The following is a 21453-nucleotide window of genomic DNA, read 5'->3' on the forward strand; positions in this document are numbered from 1 at the left end:
GGTGTCACCTCGTGGGAGGAGAGGCCCTGAGAGGGTGATGAGTGTGGGGAGAGGATTGCAGGAGGGCTTGAGGGCACCCGTCCTGATATCCTGAGGAAGCAACACCGTCTGGGGGCATGGGGTGTGCAGAGCTGACTGAGAGGCTTCCCCTCTCTCCCCTCAACCCAGGGGCAGTTAAAGGAAGAAGTCACATGCTGGGATGGGGGTGGCTTAGAGAGTTCTGCCTATTCTTCGGTGGCCCTGGCTTTCCCCACCTCCCAAAGGCTGTTGGCCAGGGTGTCAGGCTGAGGGTGGGGGCAGAGGAAGCCAGAGGACATTTCCTGTTCTGGCAGACTGTGCTGGTGTGATAAATGTCCCCAGGCACTAGGTGACCCCGGCGAGAGTGCATCACGGCCCCCTGGCTGCCCGATGGGCTAGAGCAGAACCCACTTCTCAGCCTCCCCAGGGCCCCAGAACCTTTGCTCTGTACTGCCTGTAGGCTTCTACACAGTCTGGCCAGCTCGAGTGGTGTGAAAGGGCAGTGGGCCTCCTGCCAGGCAGTGTGTGTTGGAATCCCCTCAACTCTCTGGGCCTCCTTGGACCGGGGGGTGGGGTCTGGGCTCCTGGAGAAGTTGGTGCTGTGGGTAGGAAAGGCAGAAATGCTTACAGCAGCCTGGAGTGAACTTGGAGGCCTCCCTGGAGGAGGTGTCTCCCTCTGAAGGTATAAGACTTCCTGCCCAAACATCTGTGAGCTGTGGACCTGGGGGAGGATGGAGGCTGTGGACTGGCTCATTTTAAATTCAGTTCTCACAATTTAAAATATCCTCCCCAAGCCTTGGCAGGTGAAATTCCCACAGGTGGGTAAAGGCCTTCTCTGCACCTGGGCCTGATAATTAAACAGGAAATATTAGCTTCCCAAGATTACATTATTACCCAGGGCGATTGGATAGAGGAGAGGCTGATGAGCCTCGATCTCTGGGGTCCTGGGTTAGAGTGAGCCCCACAACTCAGAGCCAGGATTCCCAGCTCTTCAGAGCCTGAACTCTCCCCGGCTTGGTGTAGGATGTATATGCTTGAACAGGGGACACCAGGTACTGGCTAAGGCTTCAAAGCCCTCACCAGGTTGCCCTGAGCAGGGACTCTGTGGACACAATTGTTCTAAACTTGGGGTCCCAAAAGGCAGACCCACCCCCGCCCTGACATGAGCCCCCGTATGGGCACAGAGGTCGCTGCCGCCATCTCCACATGTTTGCTGTGGGGACTTGGCGGGGGGGTTGCTGGGATGCGGTCTGATTTTCCTGCTCCATGTCACATCATCCTCGTCCCTCACCCTGCTGTGGGATTTTGGGAAATCCTGGACTCTGACTCCCTTACCCAGCAGATCTCCCTGCCCCAAAAGCCCAGGATGAGGAGGTGGGAGGGACCCTCTGGATTTGCAGGCCCCTCTCTGTGGAAGGCTGTTCATCCCTGTGGCTGCCCAGGCTCCCAGATGCTCCTGTGGGGGGTCGGAGGGGATAGAAATGCCCCAAAGATCCCTCTACTCTCTATACCCCCTAGCTGAAGCCTGGGGGCTCCTGGGAACCCCCAGGTGATTAGTAGTTGCTTCCTACCAAGAGCTTTTAGGCCCTGTTCTCAGGGTTGGCGTGATCTGATCAATTGCTCTTCCTCTGTGTCTGGCGCATAGTAAACACTCAATAAATGCTTCCACCTGGGCCGAGGCCCAAGGAGGGGACCACCTTCCTGTGGCCTGGCTGCCTGCCCCGGCCAGGAAACCTCCCAGGCATGGCCCCCTCCCCGGCACAGGCCACAGCTGAGTGCTCTGGCTGGTGACTTCCTGCCTGGAGCTCCTGCCCGGAGCTGCCTGAGCAGTGCTTCACCCCTGAGAAGGCCTTGTGTTCAGGCTCCCATGACCCTCCCTGCCTGGCCCAACCCATGAAGCCAGGCTCTGCCTGTGGCTTCTTGCAGAGGCAGGCCTGACATTCTCTGTAGCAGGCGCCCCTCTTCTAACAATAATAGTAATAAAATAGCAACAGCCACCTGTTTCTTGAGCCCTGTGCCAAGCACCCGTCCGACATCAGTTCTTAGAATGCTCCTAGTGAATGCCAAGAACATTAGCCCACTTTACAGATGGGGACACTGAGGCTCAGAGAGGGAAGCCCTCTCTTCTGCATCACACAGCGAGGAAATGGCAGAATTAGGATGTGAACCCAGATTTGGTTGGTAGCTCCACCGTAGAGAGGTCATCTCTTGTGGTGGGCTTCTTGGACCCCCTCAGCCTTTTCTGTCAGTCCACAAAGGTCAGGGGCATGATTCCAAGAGTACGACTGTCAAATAGCAGCCCGCCTCAACCCTAGGAGTTCATTAATTCACGCAACTAATATTTCTGGAGCACCGGCTCTGACCAGGCCCTGCAGAGTGTGCAGGAGTACGATGGCCCTCGGCCTGCTGGGGGCAGACACCCCGGGCTGAGGGAGATGGACAGTGAGCAGTATCGCTCATGTATAGCTGGTGCTTCCAGCAGAGCGAGCGGGTTCTAATCACAGCTCTGCCCCTCGAGGGCCCCGTGACCCTGGGCAAGCCATTCCTCCCACACCGTGGCTTTCTCATCCATAAAATGGGCATAATGCTAGGATTGCCCACTCTGGTGGGGAATAAACAAGTGAATAAATGCAAAGTGTTTAGCACAGAGCAGGGCACATAGAAAGCGTGAAATAGTGTCATTTATTGCTTTAAAATTTTCACCCTGTGGCTATTTTCCAACCACTTGGTGGGTTTATGACCTGGACAGAGGAGCTGAGGCCTCCTGACTCCAGCAGGAGCTGAATGAGACCTTTATATCCCCTCCTCTGGATAAACATTCACTGGGCAGTGAGTCTTCCTTGTGGTGTGCATATGGGCATTGATCAGGTGTTTTGGGGGGCCTTGTGCGTGGGGTTTCCATTAATCGCTAGCTGTGGGACCTCTGTGCTTCAGTTTCTCCACCTGTAAAATGGGAGCAATTATTGGCCCTACCTCCTAGTACTGTTGTGAAGCTTGGGAGAGTTGATGTTTTGCAAAAGCAGTTAGAAAAACGCCTGAGGCATAGCATGTGCTGAGTACACAGCACTCTTCTTATGGAAAATTGGAATAGGGGGCCTGGTGAGGAGGGCTGCCAGCCACTGCCTGGGCAGTGAGGGAGCTTGGAGCAGGCATAGCTGTTCTGAGAAGGCTCTTACCAGGGTTTGGTCCTGCAACTAGGCTTCAGGCCTCTGATGTACATGGGTGGACAGGGTCAGGTGTTCCAGGCAAACGGATAGGCCTGGGTGCCCAGGAGGTGGGTTGGCCCAGCGAGAGGTGGTCACTGGTGGGTGCTGGCCACAAAATATCTGCCAGAGGAGCCAGAGGTTGCAAATCCAGCCGACCTCTTGCATTCCTACATTCATTCCACTCAGCAGGCATTTACTGGGCTCCTGCTGCATGCTAGGAACTGGGGATGGAGCTGGGAGTGGCTCCTGGCACATGGAGCTCAGTGTCCGGTGGGGAGATAGTCACTAATTAAACAATCATTGCTGTTGAATGAGAGCACGTGACCAGTGGCTGAAAGGCAAGTTCAGGACTCAGTCGCCAGTGAGCTCAGGGAAGGCTTCTCCTGAGTGAGACTGGAAGCAGACTGGGAGCAGGCAGGGCAAAGGGACACCTGATGCAGTTGTCCAGAGGCAGCTGGTGCGAGGGTACATCACACGGGGTCTCGTGGATGGGACAGGAGCTTGGGTCTGGCATCTGGTTTCCCCAACCTGTGAGGACAGTGCTGGCCTCACCTGTGTCAAGGCGTGGGGTGGCCGAGGGCTTAACCGAGGACAGGTCGCCCACACATGCAGGTAAAACCCTCCTCTTCACCAACAGGGGTGGATTTCTTGGCAGAGCGTGGTGGCCAAGGGCACACGTGGCCCCTCTCCCTTCTGCCCACTGTGTACAAAGTGCCTACGGTGTATAGGTGCCAAAGACCCTGTGATATGCAAAAACATCAAGTGTGTGCACAGCACCCTCCCAGCTGGTGCAGTGGCACCCACTCTGTGCCGTCTGGGCTGTCTTGCTGTGATCGGCTGCAGGGTCACCACCACGGCCTGGAGATGTGGAGTGGGGTGTGGCAGAAAGAACCCCAGTTTCTAGGTTCAGCTCTTCACCTTGAGTCCCCTTTCAAGGATTCCTTGCAGCCATCTTAGGAGGTAGATACTGTGCTGCTCCCAATTTGACAGATGAAGAAACGGGTTCAGAGAGGTCCAGTCAGAGGCACACAGCCAACACTTGTGTGTGTGGGTGTGTGTATAATGTAGCAGCAGGAGAGCAGGAATTTCTTTCTGGTTCACTGCTGTATCTCCAGGGCCTAGCACAGTGGCTGACACACAATAGGCCCTCAGTAATATTTGGGTGGAGGTGTCTGTATGTGAATGAGCAGCCATGACTATGTGGTACCCAGCAGGGGCCCAGGCCCAGCCAGGCTTAGCTGGAAGGACGGACAGTACTGATGGTAACTAGAGAGGTCCAGGGTTCAGCACCGTGGACAGCAGAGGGTAGGGGGCTTCTACGTTTTGATTGTGTGGGAGCCCCAGTTGGGATGAGCAGGCAAGGGTCTGCCTGTCCTGACGTTCCCCCATCAGAACAGGAAGTACCTTTGCACTCCTTGTGAGTCTTGTTAATTTATCCCTTTTTATTCGTTGTTTTATATTTATTCATTTAAAAAATAAGTTTATTTTATTTATTTATTTTTGGCTGCGTTGGGTTTTGTTGCTGCGCTTGGGCTTTCTCTAGTTGCAGTGAGTGGGGGCTACTATTCGTTGTGATGCGCAGGCTTCTCATTGTGGTGGCTTCTCTTGTTGTGGAGCACGGGCTGTAGGCACGTGGGCTTTGGTAGTTGTGGTACACGGGCTTAGTTGCTCCAAGGCATGTGGGATCTTCCCGAACCAGGGCTCGAACCCGTGTCCCCTGCATTGGCAGGCAAATTCTTAACCACTGCACCACCAGGAAAGCCCCTCTATTTCTTTTTATTGACACTACTAATACACTCTTACTGTAACATTCATTATAAGCCTTATTAGGCTTTTCCTAGGTTCTAAGGCCTTTACATTTATTAACTCAGTGAATCCTCATAACACTCCTATGAGGTAGGTGCAGTCATGGTCCGCATTTTACAGATGGGGAAAGCAAGGCAGAAAGACATCACACACCCAAGGTGACACAACTACTAAGCGGTTCATGCGGGATTTGAGTCCAGGCTCCAGGCGCCATGTTCTTAGCCATATTTTCTAGAGACAAGTAGTAACAGTTTTCCTTGGTTACTTCCCCCCTTGCACCCCAGATTCTGGCTTCTCCCCACACAGGTCACCACTGTTTCTGGATGGTGTTGCTCCAGCCACATGTTTCCTGCCCACCACTTAAATACATTTATGTACACATAAGAATTGGTAGTTTTGCTTTGTGTGTTCACGTAAATGGGATCGCACGGTTGTATTGCTCTGTGGTTTGCTTTTTTCCCTTAATCCTGTGCCCTGGAGGTTCCCCAAGGTGGTAGCATAGATCTTGGTCCTCCTTTTCCACTGCTGAAGCATATTCCAGCCTGCAGATGTACCACAGTTTATTTCACCAGACTCTGACTGATAGGGCTTTAGGTTGTATTAATTTTTTCCTGTTATAAGTGTGGGGGCAGGAAACGCCATGCGCCCTCTCTGCGCATGGGGGCAACTATTTCTCTTGAATACTTAGAAGTGGAATTACTAGGTCTGAAAATGATCCTGCCAAACTGCCCTCCAAAAAGGCTAGACCCCTAACAGTACCGGCAACACTGAAGGGAGTGCCCGTTTTGCTGCATCTTCACCAGCACTGGGTATTAACAGTAATTTTCGCTTTTTGACGTTGTGCCTGGTGACTAGCGTGTCTGGCGGGGGCTTTAAGTGGGTGTCTGCTCACCCGTCCGCTCCCTCCTCTGTCACTCACTCCCCACCGTGTCTTTCAGCCCGGCCGCTCTACCTTGGTCTCCACCATGAACGGGCCCACCTTGCAGTCCTCCTCGGCCTCCTCCGCATCCTCGGCGGCGACGGCCCCATCCCCGCGAGGCTGGAGCGAGTTCTGCGAGCTGCACGCGGTGGCCGCAGCCCGGGAGCTGGCCCGACAGTACTGGCTTTTCGCCCGCGAGCACCCGCACCACGCGCCGCTGCGCGCCGAGCTCGTGTCGCTGCAGTTCACCGACCTCTTCCAGCGCTACTTCTGCCGCGAGGTGCGCGAGGGCCGGGCGCCCGGGCTGTCGGGCGCCCGGGCCGCCGCCCCCGCGCGCGACTACCGTGAGACTGGCCGCGGGCCCCCGGCCAAGGCCGAGGCGTCCCCAGCCGAGCCGGTCCCCGCCTCCCCCGCCCCCGCCCCAAGCCTGCCCAAGGCCCGCAGCTCGGAGGAGCTGGCCCCGCCGCGGCCGGCCGCCGCCTGCTCCTTCCAGCACCTGCGCCACAGTCTCCGCCACATCTTCCGTCACCGCTCGGCCGGGGAGCTGCCCGCGGCCCCCAGTGCGGCCGCGGGGGAGGCAGGCGAGGCCCCGGCCAGGCCCGGCCTGGCCAGGAAGCTCCTGCCCTGGAGTCTAGCCCGGGAGCCGCCACCCGAGGCCCTCAAGGAGGCGACGCTGCGGTACAGCCTGGCCGACGAGGCCTCCATGGACAGCGGGGCGCGCTGGCAAAGGGGGCGGCTGGCGCTGTGGCGCATGGGCCCCGACAGCGCGGACCGCCTGCTGGAGCTCTTCGACCCGCCCAAGGTAAGAGACCGCGCACGTGGTTATGGGGGTACGGGTGGTGACACTTTTCCAGCAGCTGGCCACCAAGTGCCCGGCGGAAAGCGCGCCTTCTTAAAAGTGAACTTTTCTGAGAATCATTTTCCATTTACAGATAGTACAGAGTTCCCTTATACACTGCATCCAGCTTTGCCTCATGTTAACATGCTACAGTACCATGTACATCCGTCTTATAATTAAGGGACAAACATTGGTACGTTACTGTTAACTGAACTCCGAGGTTCCTTTGGATTCCACTAGTTTTCCCCTAATGTCCCTCTTCTGCTTCAGGACACCATGCTAGATTTAGCTGTCATGTTTCCCTAGGCACCTCTTGGCTGTGACAGTTTCTCAGGCTTTTCTTGTTTCTGACGGCTTTGACAGTTTTGAGGAGCACTGGTCAGGGATTTTGTAGAATGTCTAGGGACACCAGACATGGGCATCATGCGAGCTAGTGGCAGCCTGGTCCAAGGTCCTTGAAACCCCTGACCCAGGTTGACCCTGACAAACGGGAGGATTTCTCCTAGGGATTTCAAAACGGTCGTGGAATTCCTTGGAGCCTCCCATGCTTTGTGGATGTCTTATTTTCTTTCAAGTTTAAATCTTTTTGTCTTTTTCCTTTGCGACCCACTTAATTCCGGCCGTGCAGTTGAGGCTGAAGGTCACTGTTGTCTACCCATCTGCCGGACTCCATCTCTGACCAGATGTGTCAAGTTGATGGGACCATGTGGTCTTCCTTTCTCTTCTCTTTGTGGTTCTGTTATGTCCTAGGGCCTTGGTCTAGAGAGTGAGCAAAGCAGATCCCAGCCCGGAGGGGTCATGGTCTGGGTGGAGGAGACCAAACGATTATACATTCATTCAAAACGTACTTGTTGAGCACCTACACTGTACCAGGCACACACTAGGTGCTGGGGGAGCTGGTGTCTTGGTGGGGCTATTGAAGGACTAAACCTACAAATGAACATGGAATTATCAATTGTATTTTATGCTCTGAAGGAAAGCAATGGGGGAGGATAACTGAGGGGCCCTAATTTGGGGGTTGGGATGGGGTGTTGTCAAGGAATCGCCTTATGTGAAGTACCTTTCCTTTTAGACTTCATTGTGGAGTCCCATGCACATGCTGAGGCGTGTGAAGTGTGTCTGAAGCTCCACGAGTGTCCCTGTGTTAGTACACGCGGTGGCCCAGTGCCCCAGGGGCTCCCTCATGCCTCTTCCATGTCAGCACTCCCCCCCTCCCACACATTGACTCCCACCCCCACGGATTGCATTTCTCTGTTTCGAACTTCATATAAATGGAATCGTATAGTATATTGTTTTTTGTGTCTGGCTTCTTTCATCCAGCATGTTCTAGAGATTTGTCCATGCTCTTGGGGGCATCAGAGTTTGTTTCTTTTTATTGCTGAGTAAATCCAGTCTGTTGTATGGATGTACCACAGTTTATTTATCCATTCACCGGTTGATGGATATTTGGGTTGTTTCTACTTTGGTACTTTTACAAATCATGCTGTAATGAAATTTGCTCTTAAGTCTTTGTATTGACATACGCTTCCATTTCCCTCCGGTGGATTCCTAGAAGTGCTAGGTCACATGGGAAGTGCAAGTTTAATTTTATATGAGACTTCTAAACTTTTTCCAAAGTGGCAGCACAATTTTGCATCCCCATCAGCAGTGTATGAGTCTTTTTTCTTTCCAACCCTTCTAGTGGATATATACTGGTATCTCAAATCCTGGCTTTAATTTGCATTTCCCTTATGACTCATGAGGTTAAGTACCTTTTCATGTGATTATTGGCCATTGGGATTGAGTCTTTTTTCAAGTGTTTGCCATTTTTATTGAGTTGTCTGTCCTTTCCTTATTGATTTATAAAAGTTTTTATACCTGAATGTACTTCAGCACACTTGAATGCACTTTCTTTGTATCGTACATATGACCTCCTGCTCTGTGGTTGTCTTTTTTACTCCTTTAATGGAATCTTTTCATGAATGCACTTTCTTTGTATCGTACATATGACCTCCTGCTCTGTGGTTGTCTTTTTTACTCCTTTAATGGAATCTTTTCATGAATGCACTTTCTTTGTATCGTACATATGACCTCCTGCTCTGTGGTTGTCTTTTTTACTCCTTTAATGGAATCTTTTCATGAACGTAAGTTCTTTTTTTTTTTTTTTTTTTTTTTTTGCAGTATGCAGGCCTCTCACTGTTGTGGCTTCTCCCGTTGTGGAGCACAGGCTCCAGACGCACAGGCTCAGCGGCCATGGCTCACGGGCTCAGCCGCTCCGTGGCATGTGGGATCTTCCCGGACCGGGGCATGAACCTGTGTCCCCTGCATCTGCAGGCGGACTGTCAACCACTGCGCCACCAGGGAAGCCCCCTAAGTTCTTTTTTTTTAATATTTATTTTATTTACTAGTTTATTTATTTATTTGGTTGCACCCGGTCTTAGTTGTGGCTCACGGGCTCCTTAGTCGTGGCTCGTGGGCTCCTTAGTTGCGGCATGTGAACTCTCAGTTGTGGCATGCATGCGGGATCTAGTTCCATGACCAGGGATCGAACCCGGGCCCCCTGCATTGGGAGCGCAGAGTCTTAACCACTGCGCCACCAGGGAAGTCCCATGAACCTAAGTTCTTAACTTTAACGAAGTCCAGTTTATCGGTTGCTTTCCTGTATGGTTAGTGCTTTTTGTGTCCCATTTAAAGAATCTTTGCCTACCCAGGGTCATGAAGATCTTTCTTTTCTTTTCTTTTTTTTTTTTGCCTGCGTTGGGTCTTTGTTGCTGCACGCAGGCTTTCTCTAGTTGTGGCAAGTGGGGGCTACTCTTTGTTGTGGGCCGCGGGCTTCTCATTGCGGTGGCTTCTCTTGTTGCGGAGCACGGGCTCTAGATTTGCGGGCTTCATTAGTTGTGGCATGTGGGCTCAGTAGTTGTGGCGCACTGGCTTAGTTGCTCCACGGCATGTGGGATCTTCCCAGACCAGGGCTTGAACCCGTGTCCCCTGCATCGACAGGCAGATTCTTTTCTTCTTTTCTATTTTTGGCTGCATCGGGTCTTAGTTGCAGCATGCGGGATCTTTGTTGAGGCGTGTGGGATCTTTTGTTATGGCGCACGGGCTTCTCTCTAGTTGTGGCCTGAGGGCTCCAGGGCACGTGGGCTCAGTAGTTGTGGCACTTGGGCTTAGTTAGTTGCCCCGCGGCATGTGGGACTTAGTTTCCCAACCAGGGATCGAACCTGCATCCCCTGCATTGGAAGGTGGATTCTTCACCACTGGACCACCAGGGAAGTCCCGGCAGGCAGATTCTTAACCACTGCACCACCAGGGACATCCCTTGTCTTTTCTTCTAGAAGCTTTATTGTCTGGGCTGAATCATATTGATGGGCCTTCACAAGATCCATCCTGAATTAGTTTTTGTGTATGGCGTGAGGTAGGGGTCACAGTTCTTCCACTTCTGGCACTACATGCTGATGTGACTCTCTTTTTCCTATTGGATTGCATGCAATGCTACTTTCATCCTAAATCTAGTGTCTATCTGTGTGCTTCTGGACCCTCCTTCTCTTCCACTGGCCTATGTGTCTATTCTTATGTTAAAACCACACTCTCTTAATCACTAACGTTTAACAGTGAGTCTTGCGGAGGTGACTTTTTTTTTCTTTGGCTGCACCACGCAACTTATGAGATCTTAGTTCCCCGAGCAGGGATTGAACCTGTGCCCTCAGCAGTGAAAGCACGGAGTCCTAAGCACTGGACCACCAGGGAATTCCCACTGAGGAGGTGACTTCTGAACTGAGATCTTAATACCGAGATAAGAATCTCTGGGCAGTGGGAACAGCATAGGCAAAGCTGCTGAGATGGGAAGGCATTTTGTATGTTTTTTTTTTACTATATTTATTTTTATTTATCTATGTATTTATTTGGTTGCACCGGGTCTTAGTTGTGGCAGGCAGTCTCCTTAGTTGCGGCTCGCTGGTTCCTTAGTTGTGGCACACGAACTCTTAGTTGCAACATGCATGTGGGATTTAGTTCCCTGACCAGGGATTGAACTTGGGCCCCCTGAATTGGGAGCACGGAGTTTTAACCACTTCACCACCAGGGAAGTCCCCAGCATTTTGCATGTTTTTAAGAAAGAAAAATAGAAGTGTGTTGGGAGCACAGACGGGGAAGATGGGGCGTGCGGGAGGATGTGCTGGTAGAGGGTCCCGTGAGGAGTCAGTATTTCATTCCAAGTTTAACACGAAGCCTTTGGAAAAACGCAAGTGCAGATAAAAACTTTACTCGTTTTTAAAACGTCTCAAGGCTCCGACACCATGAAAGGCAAATAACGTCCCAGACACATGATCTTATCTGCATGATAAGGTGGGGTTCCCTATAAAACTTTAAAAACAACTGCTGCTGCTTAAAATAAACCATCTTGGAAAACCTAGTGTCAGGAGTCAGATGGACCCAGGTTCAAACAATAAATTAGCTTCTTTCTCAGCTCTGGGGCCTTAGGCAAGTGACGTCACCTCTCTGGGCCTCAGTTTCCTCCTCTGTACAGTGGAGCTACTCAGAGTTCGCACCTTGTGTGGCTGTTGTGATAAGTGGGAGGGCACATCGCTGAGCGTCTGGCGCAGGGAAGGCTCACTGTTACTGGCCCTCCTTGTTATCATGGTTGTCATGGTAGTGAAATGATTTGGGGGCTAAGGATGCAGATTTATTTCTAGTGCTGGTTTGGGCCCTCAGTGCCCAGCTGGGATGCATGATCAAGGCTCCTGTTCTTTGGAAACCTTGAGGGTGGGACCCTGGTCAGAGTCCTCAGGGCTCAGAAGTGGTGTCTGGCCTTGGAGAAGTGGGACCCAGAGTGGTAGCTGGGTCCCTGAGGCTCGCCCCTCCCTCCAGGCCGCCTGGGCCTCTGCCATAGACTTGGTGGTCGCTGTGTGACCTGGGGTGTCCCCCACCAAGTGAGCAGCCCTGGTGGGGCCTCTCCTGGCCTGAGTGCCTGGCCTGACAGAGCAGGCCCCAGCTCCGTCGGCTTCTGACAGTTTCCCTTTGTGCTTGGAACAGTCTGGGGCTCTTCCTGGATGTTTCCTGGAGTGACTTGGAGCCTCCAGTCTCTGGGCCAAGGATACCTAGACTAGAAGTCCTGAGTGTGCCTGCCTGGAGGGTAGCCTTGACCTCCAACCTCTGACCCTGGAGTTGTCTATGGGAGCAGCTTTAAACATAGGCAAAGGAAGGTTTGACAGCCAGGGCTTGAGCTCTGGGTTCATACCCGAGCTCTGTCACTTGAAGGGTGCTCATCACCTGTTTGGAGAAGCCCTTGCTGCCCAGAGTGGGGAGAGGCTTGGAGGACGAGAACTGAGACTGAGCAGCTGCCCAGGGACGTCACTCGGGCCTCAGCCAAGCTAACGCCACCCAGAAGTCTGAGGCCAGGTGGCCAGCTGCTCATGGGTCAGCCTCACCTGGACTTGGGTCACAGCTCCGCCTCTGACCAGAACCTCTGACCTTGGGCCGGTCACTTCCCCTCTTGGAGCCTCAGTCTAGTCATCTGTAAAGTAGGGGTGATAGCAGCAGCCAAGGGTCGAGGGTCACCGTAAGGGCTGTGGTGGGAGGGAGCTTGCCATGACAGGCGGAGTGTAAGCGGAGGCCACAGGCTGCTGCAGTGGGCGGCTGGAGGGCGGTTGGAGGAGACAAGTGTGACTAGTTCCCAAAGTCTGAAGTCTGGTTTCAGTGGCATCACTGCAGATGGACGGGAGGTGGGGCAACCCTTCCTTGTACTGCGCGCTGGCCCTCGGGGGAAGGTAGGGATTGCCTTGGCTGGGGGGTGATCATCAAAGGCCCCTTGGCAAGAGGTGACATCTGGGATGATCACAGGTGCCGATCCTGGAAGATCTGGGTGAAGGAGTCCCAGGCTGAGGAAATGGCAAGTGCAAAGGCCCTGGGGTGAACACGAACCAGGAGACTTTGAGGAACAACCAGGTGGCCGGGGTCTGGAGTAGAAGGAGGAAGGAGGGATGAGGTTGGAAAGGTGATGGGGCTGGATTATTTGGGGCCTTATGGAGCATGGTGAGGATTTTAGGTTTTACACGAAGAGCAGTGGGAGCACTTGGAGGATTTAGGGCCAGAGGGGCTGGGACACCTATCCAGCAGTAGGAATGGGCTAGAGGAGCCCTCTGGGGCTGCTATGGTCTTCTGGCCTTTGGGAGAGTGTGGCTTGAGTCTTCTCCTAGAAGACCCTCTGGTCCCCATGTCCGCTTGTCCTGTGGCACCTCCCTCTCCTTGGGCATCTCTGAGCCCAGGCTGGGATGGGGGAACAGTACGTTTACTACCTTAAGTAGGCACCTACTGTGTGCCAGGCATTGCCCTAAACACTTGACTTCAAGTCCTTCCCATGAGGTCAAGCGTGTTGGCCCATTTGACGGATGAGAAAACCAAGGCTGGGAGAGGCAAAGAAACTCGCTCAGCATCATGCTGCTAAGGAGATCGGAGCCCCTGATCCAACAGGTCCCTGCTCCCAAGCCCCCAGCCACACTGTGAACGGCCTCCCTCCAGCCATGGGGTGCAGAGTAGTAGCTTCCGGCCGGCCAGGCCTGAGACGTTCCATCCCACTCAGCAGTTAAAAACAAGAAAGTTGGGGCTTCCCTGGTGGCGCAGTGGTTGAGAGTCCGCCTGCCGATGCAGGGGACACGGGTTCGTGCCCTGGTCCGGGAGGATCCCACATGCCATGGAGCGGCTGGGCCCGTGAGCCGTGGCCGCTGAGCCTGTGCGTCTGGAGCCTGTGCTCCGCAACAGGAGAGGCCACAACAGTGAAAGGCCCGCGTACCGAAAAAAACAAAAACAAAACAAAACAGAAAAACGAGAAAGTTGGATTGGTTGCCAATAGTTAAAAACCATAAAATGGAAAGATTTCATATAAGAACCTAGTTTCTGGTTTCTCTTATAAATTGGTGGGCTTGGCAGTGCTGGGCCAGGATCACTCGACGTGCATCCCAGCCTGGCCCCTGTGGAGGGAGAGCCTGACTGGGAGGTCAGGGGGTTGTCCCAGGGTCAGGGAGAGAGATCACAGGACCAGCCACCAGGCCCGGGGTGGCTGGCCTTAGGGCAGAGCTTTGCCGGGAGCTGGGGGTCCATTTTCAAATGGAGCACATCTGGGCTGGCCATGGCCTTGGGGCCAGCCCTTTGCTCTTTTGGGCCTCAGTTTCCCCACATGTCCAAGCCTGGTTTGGCTGAGATGGTCTCAAAGCCCTGCCAGCCCTACTGGGTCCGGGGGCTGAGCCTCAGCTTCTCTCATCTTTAAAGTGGGGGTAATGATGGAATTCTAGTAGCTGTTGTTGAAAAAATGCCTTTTTAGCCAGCATCTATTTGGCACTTGTTACATACTAGGCACTTTACAGCCTTGGCTTCATTTAATCTTCACAGCAGCCCTGTGAGGGTGCTGTTGTGATTACCCCCATATCACAGATGGGGAAATTGAGTCTAAGAGAAGGTAGGTGACTTGCCCAAGGTCACATAGCTCTGAGCAACTGAGATGGGGTTGGGACCCAGGTATTCGGGCTGCACCTGGTGCCTAGCAGGTCTCCAGAAGGATTTATTATCATGGGTAGTGGTGCTGGTGGTGTTTAGCCAGTGGCCCTACCTGGGAGTGGGGTGGGGGGGTGCGTCTGTTTTGAGTTCTCAGACCAGGAAAGGCTCCTTGTGGCCATCTTGTCTAGTGTCACCAATTTAAAGATGGGGACACTGAGGCCCAGAGGGGGCTGGCCAGTGCCCCTCTCACCCAGCATGTAATACTTGGCGGACCCAGTGTGCTCTGCCCTTGGCCTCTGCTGCTCAGCCCAGAGCAGAGGTGGGGGGGGGGGACTCACAGGGGATTCAGCCCACACCCCTGGGCTCCCCTCCTGCACCACAGGCCTCTAGTGCCCCCAGGAAGAAGTGGTCTGGTTGGCAGTGGCTGGACCTGCTGGTCCTAGGGAGAGCCTGACCTAGGCTGACCTAGGCCAGGGCCCGTCAGGCAATATGGTTCAGAGCTGTTCCCCCTCTGCTCCTTCTGAGCTGTCCTTGGGCAAGTGCCTGGGCCTCAGTTTCCTCATCTGTAAAATGGGGGTGGTCCCAGTGCCTGCACGTGTAGGGGAGGCTGCGGATCAACGTGCTGACTGGGTAGGTGAGGGGCCTGGGTATGAGTGTGGCCGGGCAGTCTGTGGGCAGTAGGTGCTCCCGGCAGCCCGGCTGATGAAGGAGCTGAGTGTCCTGAGCACTGACCGTGGGCGAGGGCGGTGCCGAATTGGCCCCCTCAATGCTCCCCTGACTCTGCAAAGTAGGCATGGCCACTGTGCCTGCCTCACAGATGGGGACACTGAGGCTCTGAGACACAGAAGGAGACACTGCTGGACCCTGGGGGCCCGAGGCCGGAGCCCGTGCCCCAAGTGTGGGAAAGAGGAAGCAGAAAGAAAGGGACGTCCGCAGGGGGGCCCGGCGGTTTCCTCTCAGAGGCAGGAGCACGAGGAGGAAGAGGAGTGCTGGGCAGGAAGCGGCCGGGCGGGGCAGCCTCCTGGGGCCCGGGCAGAGCTGGGCCTGAGTCCTGCCTCTGCCCCTTCTGAGCTGTGTGACCTTGGGAAGGGCGCCTCACCCTCTCTGTGCCTCATTTTCCTCAAGTAAAAAGAGCCGAGTGACGGCACCCACATCGGGGCGATGGTGAACTAGCTGCTGTCCTCATGGTGCTGGGAGCCATGTCCGGCGCAGGTGGTCTCAGCAAATCTTAGCTGCTGTGGTTTGTTTTTTTTTTTGGGCTGAGCGGCATGCGGGATCTTAGTTCCCCGACCAGGGATCGAACCCGTGCCCCCTGCAGTGGAAATGCAGAGGCCTAACCATTGGACCTCCAGGGAAGTCCCATGTAGTTGTTGTTATTTTTATTAGTCATTTTCAGCACTATGGGCACTACATTTGACACATCCCATGCAATTACCACAAATCCTGGGAGGCGGGAACAGTGATGAAGGCATCTCATAGATGAGGAAACAGGCACAGAGAGGTAGAGAGACCTGCCCAAGGCCACACAGCTGGGAGATGGAAGAGCAGGAATGGAGGCCCGTGTGGGCCTGCCAAGGCCAGGGGGTGTGTTTAGCCCCCGAGCAGCCCGAGAACCTGCCCACTCTCTGCCTACAGCCTGGTAGATCTTCGTGGGCCGGCGAGAGCCCTGATGTCCCAGGGGGAGACAGGTGAGTTGGAGGCCAGAGGCTCCCCCATCCCATCCTCTCCCAGGGGGACCAGGGGCTGAAGGTTCCCAGGGTGAGAGTGGGGTTTCCGTCCTCACTCGGCCCTGGGCTGCTTAGTGACCCAGGTTGGTCCCTGCCCCTCTCTGAGCTGTGAAATGGGCAACCAGGGGGCTTGATCCGGGCTTTCCGGGGCTGGTGGGGGGAGGGAGGAAGGGGTGGTGGTGGGCAGGGCTCCCGTGGCTCCTGTGGGGCCCCCAGCCCCGCACACACAGCCGCCCCATCTGCCCCTTATTGGGCTTTCGTGTAAGGTCGTTTTTTGAAAAGTACTTCGCTGCTTAGAAGAAACCCCCAACCACGCTGAAACCACGGGCAGATGGTATCGGCGTGCTTCCTTTCAGCTCAAATTCTGTGAATCCAGAGACTGGAAAGTGCCCCCGAATCCAACAGGGGGAGGGTGGCGACGACAGTCACTTATCCCCACCCCCCCACCCCACCCCGGAGCCTCTGGGGGCTGCTTCCACCCCACGCCCTTGCTCCTTGGGGCCTGTTAGCTGTCGCCAGCTTCTTGGAAGTTGCTTTTCTGTTTTCCTTTGTTTGGGGGACTGGGTATTGGGACACAAAGCTGCAGAGTCTGGGCCGTGGGCTTGGCGGCCGGGGAGAAGGGCAGATGGACAGGTTTGGGTTCAGATCTTGGCTCTTGTGTCCTTGTTACGTGGCTTTGGGCTGAGAACTCGGCCTGTCTCAGCCTCAGTTTCCCATTCTGGAAAGTGGAATGTCAGTACTGGCCTTGCTGGGTGATTGAGTCGAAAATAGGCTCTGGGAGGGCCTGACACGATGTGTTTCCTCCCTGCGAGGCAGAAGAAGGGGCTTGCTGCGTGGGAAATCACCAGACCCCAGGGGTGGGTCCCCAGATGCCCTCCCTGGGATGGGCAACAACCTAGCCAGCTCTCCCAGTAGCCTGGACTGGGCACCAGCCAACAGAGGGCCACCAGGCGGGCCTACTGGAAATCCCCCACCCACTTCTTTGCGAATGGAAAAGGAAAGCAAAAGGCACAAGCAGAGATCTCTGCGTTCGGAGCGCTGGCCCTCCCCGGGGGTGGAGGCGGAGGTAGCTTCCTTCCCCAAGGCCGGAGGGGCCGCCTCAGCTTCCTTTTTGGGGCCCTACACCCCTTTTTCCTCTCTCCCCTCTGGGCTGGGGAAGAGGCCACTGTTTTCCGCAGGCCGTGGACCCCGCTGACTGCTCAGCCTCTGGCACCGGTGGGTGATGGCGTACAGGGGAGGGGGCCCATCACGGCGGCACCTGGCCTCTGGGTCCTCCCTCACTGTGGCTGATCCTCCCCTCCTGGGCCTGACCTGAATCCTGACTGCGGCCCAGTCTGAAGTCCATGGCTCAGCAGAGAGAGAAACCTCTCTCCAGGGAACCGTCTGGAATGGGAGGCCCCGCTGTGTCTCTTTTCAAATCTTCGTGTAATCTAGGAAACTGTCTACCTTACCGAGGGCCTCCACGTTTGAGTTCCTAGTGTTTCTGGTTTTGATTTTTCAATTAATAAAGCTCATGGCAGAAATTATGGAACAGTAACTGAAAAACCACCCACAATCCTACTACCCAGAGAGAACGAGCATTTCCGTTTCACTAGACGTCTTTGTAATCTTCTGTCTTGTATTTCTTTCTCTAACTTTTCCCCCAAATTGCAGTTCCGTCCACATTCACTAATTCTTCATTCAGCAGTTAGCTAGGGAGCCCCCCTCTGTGTGCCAGGTATGCTGGAAACATAGGCAGGAACTTTTGGACAAAACCCCCAGCCCTTGTGGGACTGACACTCATCCTACCTTTTTGTTACCTGCTTTTTTGTCGCTTAACATGTCTTGAACATTTTTCTGTTCTCTTAAATATTTTTCAAGAATGTCTTAAAAAAAATACTGGCTGCATGATATTTCATTTACACAGATAGGCCATGATATATTTATCTATGCTTATCTAGACTCCTATTTCAATCACTTCTAATTTTTTTGCTCAGCTGGACAACCTTGTGACAAACATCTTGTACGTAAATCTTGCTGCCCATCTCTGATTATTTCCTTAGAAGCATATTCCTAGAAGGGAAATGCTGGGTGGAAGGCTTTGTGAGCGCTTCTCATGTTTTCTCTTTCTCTCAAAGCTTTATTGAGATATAGTTTACAAATTATAAAATTAACTCGTTTAAAGGGTACAGTGATTTTGGGTATATTTACAGGGCTGTACAACTATCTCCACGATTTAATTTTAGACCACTTTCATCGTCTCAAAGAGACCTTGTGCTCATCAGCAGTCACTCCGCATTCCTCCTCTCCCCCACCCCCAGGCAACCACTAATCTATCAATACTTTCTGTCTTTATAGGTTTGCCTAGTTCTTTTCATATAAATGGAATCAGATGATATGTGGTCTTTTGCAACTGTCTTCTTTCACTTAGCATCACATGTTCAAGGTTCGTCCGTGTTGTAGCTTGTGTCAGTATTTTGTTCCTTTTTATTGCAAATAATATTCCATTGTATGAATAGATCACATTTTGTTTATCCATTCCTCAGTGATGGACGTGAGGTTGTTTCCACTTTTGGGCGATTGTGAATAGTGCTGCCACAAACATTCGTGAATAAGTTTTTGTGTGGACCTACGTTTTCATTTTTCCCACACCATTTTATATTCCCATCAGCAATGTATGAGGGTTCCAATTTCTCCACATCCTCACCAACACTTGTTTTTATTATTTTATTATTTATTTGGCTACGTCGGATCTTAGTTGCAGCATGTGGGATCTTTCGTCATGGCACGTGGGCTTCTCTTTAGTTGTGGCTTGTGGGCTCTAGAGCGCGCAGGCTTAGTTGCCCCGCAGCATGTAGGATCTTAGTTCCTTGACCAGGGATCAAACCCGCACCCCCTGCATTGGAAGGTGGATTCTTAACCACTGGACCACCAGGGAAGTCCCACCAACACTTGTTACTATCTATCTTTTTGATTGTAGCCACCCTAGCAGGTGTGAATGGCTTTGATTTACGTTTCCCTGATGGCTAATGATGTTGATCATCTTTTCATGTGCTCACTAGCTATTTCTAATGCTTCTGATATGTCCTTTCCAAATAGTCTTCTAGGAAGGTTATACCCAACTATCTTCAAATAGTGGTGCTAACACTGGCTAGTATTTTAAAAACCTTTTCCAACTTCTAGGTGAAGTGGTTATCTTGTCCTTTCTGCTTATGAATGGAACGAACCATTTTTCTTTTTTAAAAACACTGAGATATAATTCACATAAAATTCACCATGTTAGGGCTTCCCTGGTGGCGCAGTGGTTGCGAGTCCGCCTGCCGGTGCAGGGGACGTGGGTTCGTGCCCCGGTCCGGGAGGATCCCACATGCCGCGGAGCGGCTGGGCCCGTGGGCCATGGCCGCTGAGCCTGCGCATCCGGAGCCTGTGCTCCGCAACGGGAGAGGCCACAGCAGTGAGAGGCCCGTGTACCGCAAAAAAAAAAAAAAAAAAAAAAAATTCACCATGTTAAAGTGCAATTCGTTGTTTTTAGTATACTCACTGTGTGTACAACCATCACCTCTATCCAATTCCAGAACATTTCCATCACCTCCGAAAGAAACCCAGTATCTGTTAGCATCGGTCCCCATTCCCATCCCCATCCCCCCAGCCTCTGGCAACCACTAATCCTACTTTCTGTCCCTGTGGATTTTGACTCTTTCTCCAATGTTTCTTGGTCATAGACATTTTCTGTGACTTACAGGCCATTAACTCTGTGTGCTCCTCTCCTGCACTGCCTGCCTCTTTCCTGTTGACTTGCAGGAGCTCTTTACACTGACATTAGCACTCTGTCACACGTTGCAAAATATTTCCCTAGTTTGCCATTTGGCTTTTCGACTGGCCCTGAGTTTCTTGGCCTATGGAGGTTTTTAAGTCTGGGCAGTGAAATACAGTGATCTTTTCCTTTATGATTTTGTTCTTTGCTTTTTCTGCTTAGAAAGGCCTCCCCGACCCTGGGATCAGATAATTATTTAGGTTCTTCTATTCCAGTTTTGTCTTGGTTTTATTTTTCACATTTAATTATTTAATCCAGCCAGCTTTTATTCTTTGTGGCTGGTACGGTTTCCTGTTGTTTTTTGGTGTCAGTGAGATGCTGTGTGTCAAGGCATGTCACTAAACGTGGGCTAAGGATAATGACAACAACCCACGACAGATTGAGCTTGGAAGGGTGGAGATTCCTGGGCTCTCGCCCTGGTTTCCCTGTCAGCTCAGCCCAAGGCTCTGCTCAGCTGACTCTGAGCCTCCCTGGCGTCCCTGCAGCCCCTTGAGCCCCAGAGGCCCTCGCTTTCACCTCTTCTTCTGAATCATCATTCTTCGAAGGCAGGCGGTGGCCACTGTCGGGGCTTTTGGGGATCTTGGTGGTGACGAGACCCCCTCCCTCTGGTGCACTCCCCTACCGGAGGCCGGTGACAGAGGTTATTTGTTGTTTCTTAACCACATCTTTTTCCACTCTCACCAGGCGTGGAGCAGACACGGGGCCCAGGGTGCAGCTGAGGGCTGTGCTGCAGGGGCGAGGGGCTTCCCCCACCGGGCTGGATCCGCAGGGGGGCCGGGAGGTGGGCCCGCCGCAAAAGGCCCTGGGGGCCGGCCAGCTCTGGGACCCCTGGCCTGTGAGACTCAGGTTCTCCTCTGCTTTCCCCTCGAGAGCACTGAGCATGCCCTCCCGTGCAGCAGGAAAGCCCAGGGAGCAGTGCCAGGTTCGGGGCCGGGTGTGCCCCCTCCTGCTCGGGGCCTGGGCACGTGGTGGGGAGCCATGGCTTCCTGTCTTGGGGGCTGACCACAGCCCAGTATGCGAGGCCTGGCGTGTCCTGGCACTGAGGTAGCCAGAGCAGCACTACAAGAGGAAGGCGTAGCCTGCGTGAAGGTGGACGGGGACAGGGTGCACGGGCCTTGCCCCTCCTCGGCCACGCGGGGCAGGGAGGATTCCTGGTGGGATGCTGGGAGCAGGATGCGGTCGCCCAAGGCGTGGGCTGGTGGCAGCTGGTTTGCAGCCGGCGGGGGGCTGGGGTGGGGTTCTGGCTGGGCCCCGACCCTGCTCCGGACCCCCGGTCGGCCCAGGCCCAAGTGCCAGCTCAGCGCTCCCAGATGGAGACACCGCTCTGTCCTCAAGACCGTCTCAGGCAGGGCAGCGGGTAACTGACGGAAGGGGAGCTGATGGAGGCTGGCTGCTGAGCAGCTCCAGGCCCTGCAAAGTGGTTGATCCTAATTTGCCAAAGGTCTTGGCCAGGAGTGGTGCCCCGCGTGGAGGAAAGGTGTAGCGGGGAGAGGCCTAGGAGGTGTGGGCACGTGGCCCGGCTAGTGAGGGTGGTGGCACTGGCGCCTCGGTTCCCGCCTCTGCAGCCCATCCCAGGCCAGGCCTCCCCAGGCCAGGCCACGTGGCCTGGACCACTGTCACCCGGAGGAGGGAGGCGAGGTCAGCTAGCGAAGGTGCCGGGGGGTCCGTAAGCTCCTTGG

General features: G+C 53.8%; 1 protein-coding gene across 7 annotated transcripts in view; it reads left to right on the forward strand.

Annotated features, from left to right (window-relative positions):
- SH2B3 (SH2B adaptor protein 3) overlaps nucleotides 1-21453 on the forward strand; it is a 40174-nt gene that overhangs the window by 4219 nt on the left and 14502 nt on the right. For all 7 annotated transcript variants that reach the window (XM_060118314.1, XM_060118318.1, XM_060118311.1 and 4 more), the window contains exon 2: nucleotides 5969-6751. In XM_060118314.1, the coding sequence (XP_059974297.1) occupies nucleotides 5996-6751 (756 nt within the window). In that variant the 5' untranslated portion in view covers nucleotides 5969-5995. The remainder of the gene's footprint in view (nucleotides 1-5968; nucleotides 6752-21453) is intronic.

Source organism: Mesoplodon densirostris, chromosome 15 (assembly GCF_025265405.1).
Source record: "Mesoplodon densirostris isolate mMesDen1 chromosome 15, mMesDen1 primary haplotype, whole genome shotgun sequence".
NCBI lineage: Eukaryota > Metazoa > Chordata > Mammalia > Artiodactyla > Ziphiidae > Mesoplodon > Mesoplodon densirostris.